General features: G+C 71.9%; 1 protein-coding gene across 1 annotated transcript; it reads left to right on the top strand.

The window, feature by feature from the left end:
- Positions 1 to 1162: 1162 nt before the first annotated feature.
- FOXO3B (forkhead box O3B) lies at positions 1163 to 2035 on the top strand. The gene has a single exon (XM_038161134.1). It carries the CDS (start codon positions 1190 to 1192, stop codon positions 1868 to 1870), a length of 681 nt encoding a protein of 226 aa, XP_038017062.1. The 5' UTR covers positions 1163 to 1189; the 3' UTR covers positions 1871 to 2035.
- Positions 2036 to 2982: the final 947 nt, after the last annotated feature.

Here is a 2982-nt window from a genome sequence, read left to right as displayed (position 1 = left end):
GGGCGGGGGGGCGTGGCCGCCGAGCCCCTCCAGCCAATGAGGCGGCGGCGGCGGCCCGGGGCAACAATGGGGGGCGCCCGGGGCGCACGTGGGGCCGCGCGGGGCCGGGCGGGGGCGGCGGCGGGGCCGGGCGGGGGCAGCGCGGTGCCGGAGCGCGGTGCCGGGGCTCTCCGCTCCGCTCCGTCCCGCCCCGCCGCTGCCCCGCGAGCCGCGGGGGCACTCCCCTCCCCCGCCCTTCCCCCGCCCCTCCGGGCCCTCCCCCTGTGTCACGGCGGCGCCCGCATTCGGGAACGGGCACGGCGGAGGGAGGGAAGGAGGGAGAGAGCGAGCGAGCGAACGAACGAGAGAACGAGCGAGCGAGCCGCGGCCGCCCCAGCATGTGGCCCGCCCGCGCCGTGGCGGCAGCGCGGCGGCGGCGGCGGCGGCGGGCAGGTGCGCGGCCGCTGAAGCGGAGCGGGGGGGCGTAGGGGCGGGAGCCGCCCGCCGCCGCCCTCGCCGGCGCTGTCAGGTGCGTGCCGCCCGCCAGCATGGCTCCGCCGCGCCGCCGGACCTAGCGCCGGGCCGCCCGCGGGAGACTGCGCCCGCCGCGCCGAGGGCTCCCCACTATCTCCGTCCCGCTTCTCCCCGCTTAGGTGCCCCGCCGCCCGGCCCCGGAGCCCGCCGGTCCCCGGCCGAGGATGCCGCCCGCCGCCGCTCGCTCCGGTTCATCTGTTGCTGCCTGACCGCGCCGCCAGCCCGATGGATGCGGCCGCCCCCGCGCCCTGCCCGCCCGCAGCCGCCCCGCTGGCTACTGAGCCGGGAACCGCTCCGGAGCTCCGCGGCTGGTAAAAACCAAACCAAAACCAAATCCGAACCAAAAAACACCCCCCCGCTTCGGCCCGGACTGGAGAGGCGGCCGAGGACCATGCAGCGTGTCCCCCGGCTCGGCGCTCCCGGCGCGGCGCCGGGCACAGCCGCCTCCTAGAGCCGCAGGAGCCGGGGCTCCCCCGGACTCGGGGCTACCCCCGCCAGGACCCGCGCACCGAGCGGCTCCTCCTTCCCTTCTCCCCTCCAGCCGGGCAGGGAGCCCGCCTTCGCACTCCTCTCCCTCTCGAGATTTTGGGGTTTTTGTTGTGTGTTTGGGGTTTTTTTGGGTGGAAACCGCCCGTAACTCCGGGGGGAGCTGTGGGGTGGCAGCGGGGAGGCGACCATGGAAGAAAAGCTCCAGGCGCATCAGGTGGAGATCGACCCGGATTTCGAGCCGCAGAGCCGTCCCCGCTCTTGCACTTGGCCTCTCCCCCACCCCGACTTGGCGGCGGAGGAGGAAGATGGGGGCGCGGGGGGAACCCCGGCGCTGGCGGCCGGCGGCGACGGAGCCGAGAACGCGGCGGCCCCGGTGGAGCGCAGAGTCGCCGCCGCTCCCCCGCCGCCCCCCGGCGCGGATGTGGGGCAGCTCCGCAAGGCCAAGACCTCCCGGCGCAACGCCTGGGGCAACCTCTCCTACGCAGACCTCATCACCAAAGCCATCGAGAGCTCGCCGGAGAAGCGCCTCACCCTCTCGCAGATCTACGACTGGATGGTGCGATACGTCCCCTACTTTAAGGATAAAGGAGACAGCAACAGCTCCGCCGGCTGGAAGGTACCTGACCCCCTGACCCCAACCCCAGCGCAACTTTGCCCTCTCTCCCCAAGGTGTGCCGGAGCTTGGAGGTTTCTCCCGGGGCAGCCGGAGCTCGGTCCTGGCAGGGAGGTTGGGGGGATCCCCGCCGTCCTCACAGCCGGGGAGATAAGGGCTCGGTCAAGTTTTGGGGAGAGCTGGCGCTTCGTGGTGTTGCGTTTTGGAGCCGGGGTGAGCTTGTCCCTGTGTCACCCGCCGGCCTCACCGGGCTGAGGCTCGGAGCGGTGCCGCCGTCCCCCCGGCAGCTCAGGGCGAGGGACGGTGACAGGCAGCGGGGTCGCGGGCGGCTCTCCCCGCTGAGCCAGCCCTGGGGTACAGCGAGTGCCGGCCCCAAGTCCGGGGGCACAGCGAGTGATAACCCCAAATACGGGGGCACAGCGAGTGCCAACCCCACGTCCGGGGGCACTGTGAGTGATCACCCCAAATACGGGGGCACTGTGAGTGATAACCGCAAGCCCGGGGGTACAGCGAGTGATAACCCCAAATACGGGGGTACGGCGGGTGATCGCCCCAAGTCCGGGGGCACAGTGAGTGAGTGATAACCGCAAGCCCGGGGGTACAGCGAGTGATAACCCCAAATACGGGGGCACAGTGAGTGATAACCCCAAGTCCGGGGGCACAGTGAGTGAGTGATAACCCCACGGCCGCCGCTCTCCCGGCCGTGCCAGGTCCCCGCGTGCCGGTGGCGTGGCCGGCAGGGCAGCCGAGGGCGGGCTGTCCCCTAACAGCTGTCTCCAGACTGGCTTGCACCCAGGGCGTCCCCGCTGGCTCAGCCCCCGCCTTCTCCGGGGCCGCGTCCCCCTCCCGGGGGGCCAGGCAGGCAGCCCCGGTCCCCGCGGCATTCCAAGCTGGCATTCCCCGGCTCCGTGCTCGCCCGGCACCGTGGGCTCGTTAGGATTCCCTGGCGCAGGCAGCGTTCCCCGCTCTGTCTCTGCGAGCTGGGGACCCACGGCCCCGGCGAGGGCGCAGAGGGTGCTGGGTCTGGGGTCACCCCGGCCCTGCCCCTCTGGCTGGGCTCTGCACTGTGAAGAGGAGAAGAGATCGTCTGCGTCCAGATGGTGTCAGTAAAAAGGAGCCAGTTCCTCTTAAGTCCTCCCCTAAGCCCTGTCACCTCCAGGGTGATTAGTGTGTCACCAGGCTCCGGGGGCTCCCACACCAGCCCATGGCCCTGGCACGCGTGTCCTGCCTCTGCTGGGGGCAGCCAGATCCAGCCCACCTCGGGGGGTCGTTCTTGGGTGCAAACTGGGCTCTTTTGGGGCAGGAAGGCTGGACTATGTGGCTCCTGTATCCAGGAGCTGCTGTTGTGTGGCACCCACTCCTGATGG

Source organism: Motacilla alba, chromosome 23 (genome assembly GCF_015832195.1).
Source record: "Motacilla alba alba isolate MOTALB_02 chromosome 23, Motacilla_alba_V1.0_pri, whole genome shotgun sequence".
Classification (NCBI taxonomy): domain Eukaryota; kingdom Metazoa; phylum Chordata; class Aves; order Passeriformes; family Motacillidae; genus Motacilla; species Motacilla alba.
This window is presented reverse-complemented; position numbering and strand designations above follow the sequence as displayed.

What these genes read in the sequence shown, in the direction of transcription:
- FOXO3B (XM_038161134.1), top strand. Translation starts at nt 1,190, where the DNA reads ATGGAAGAAAAGCTCCAGGCGCATCAGGTGGAGATCGACCCGGATTTC.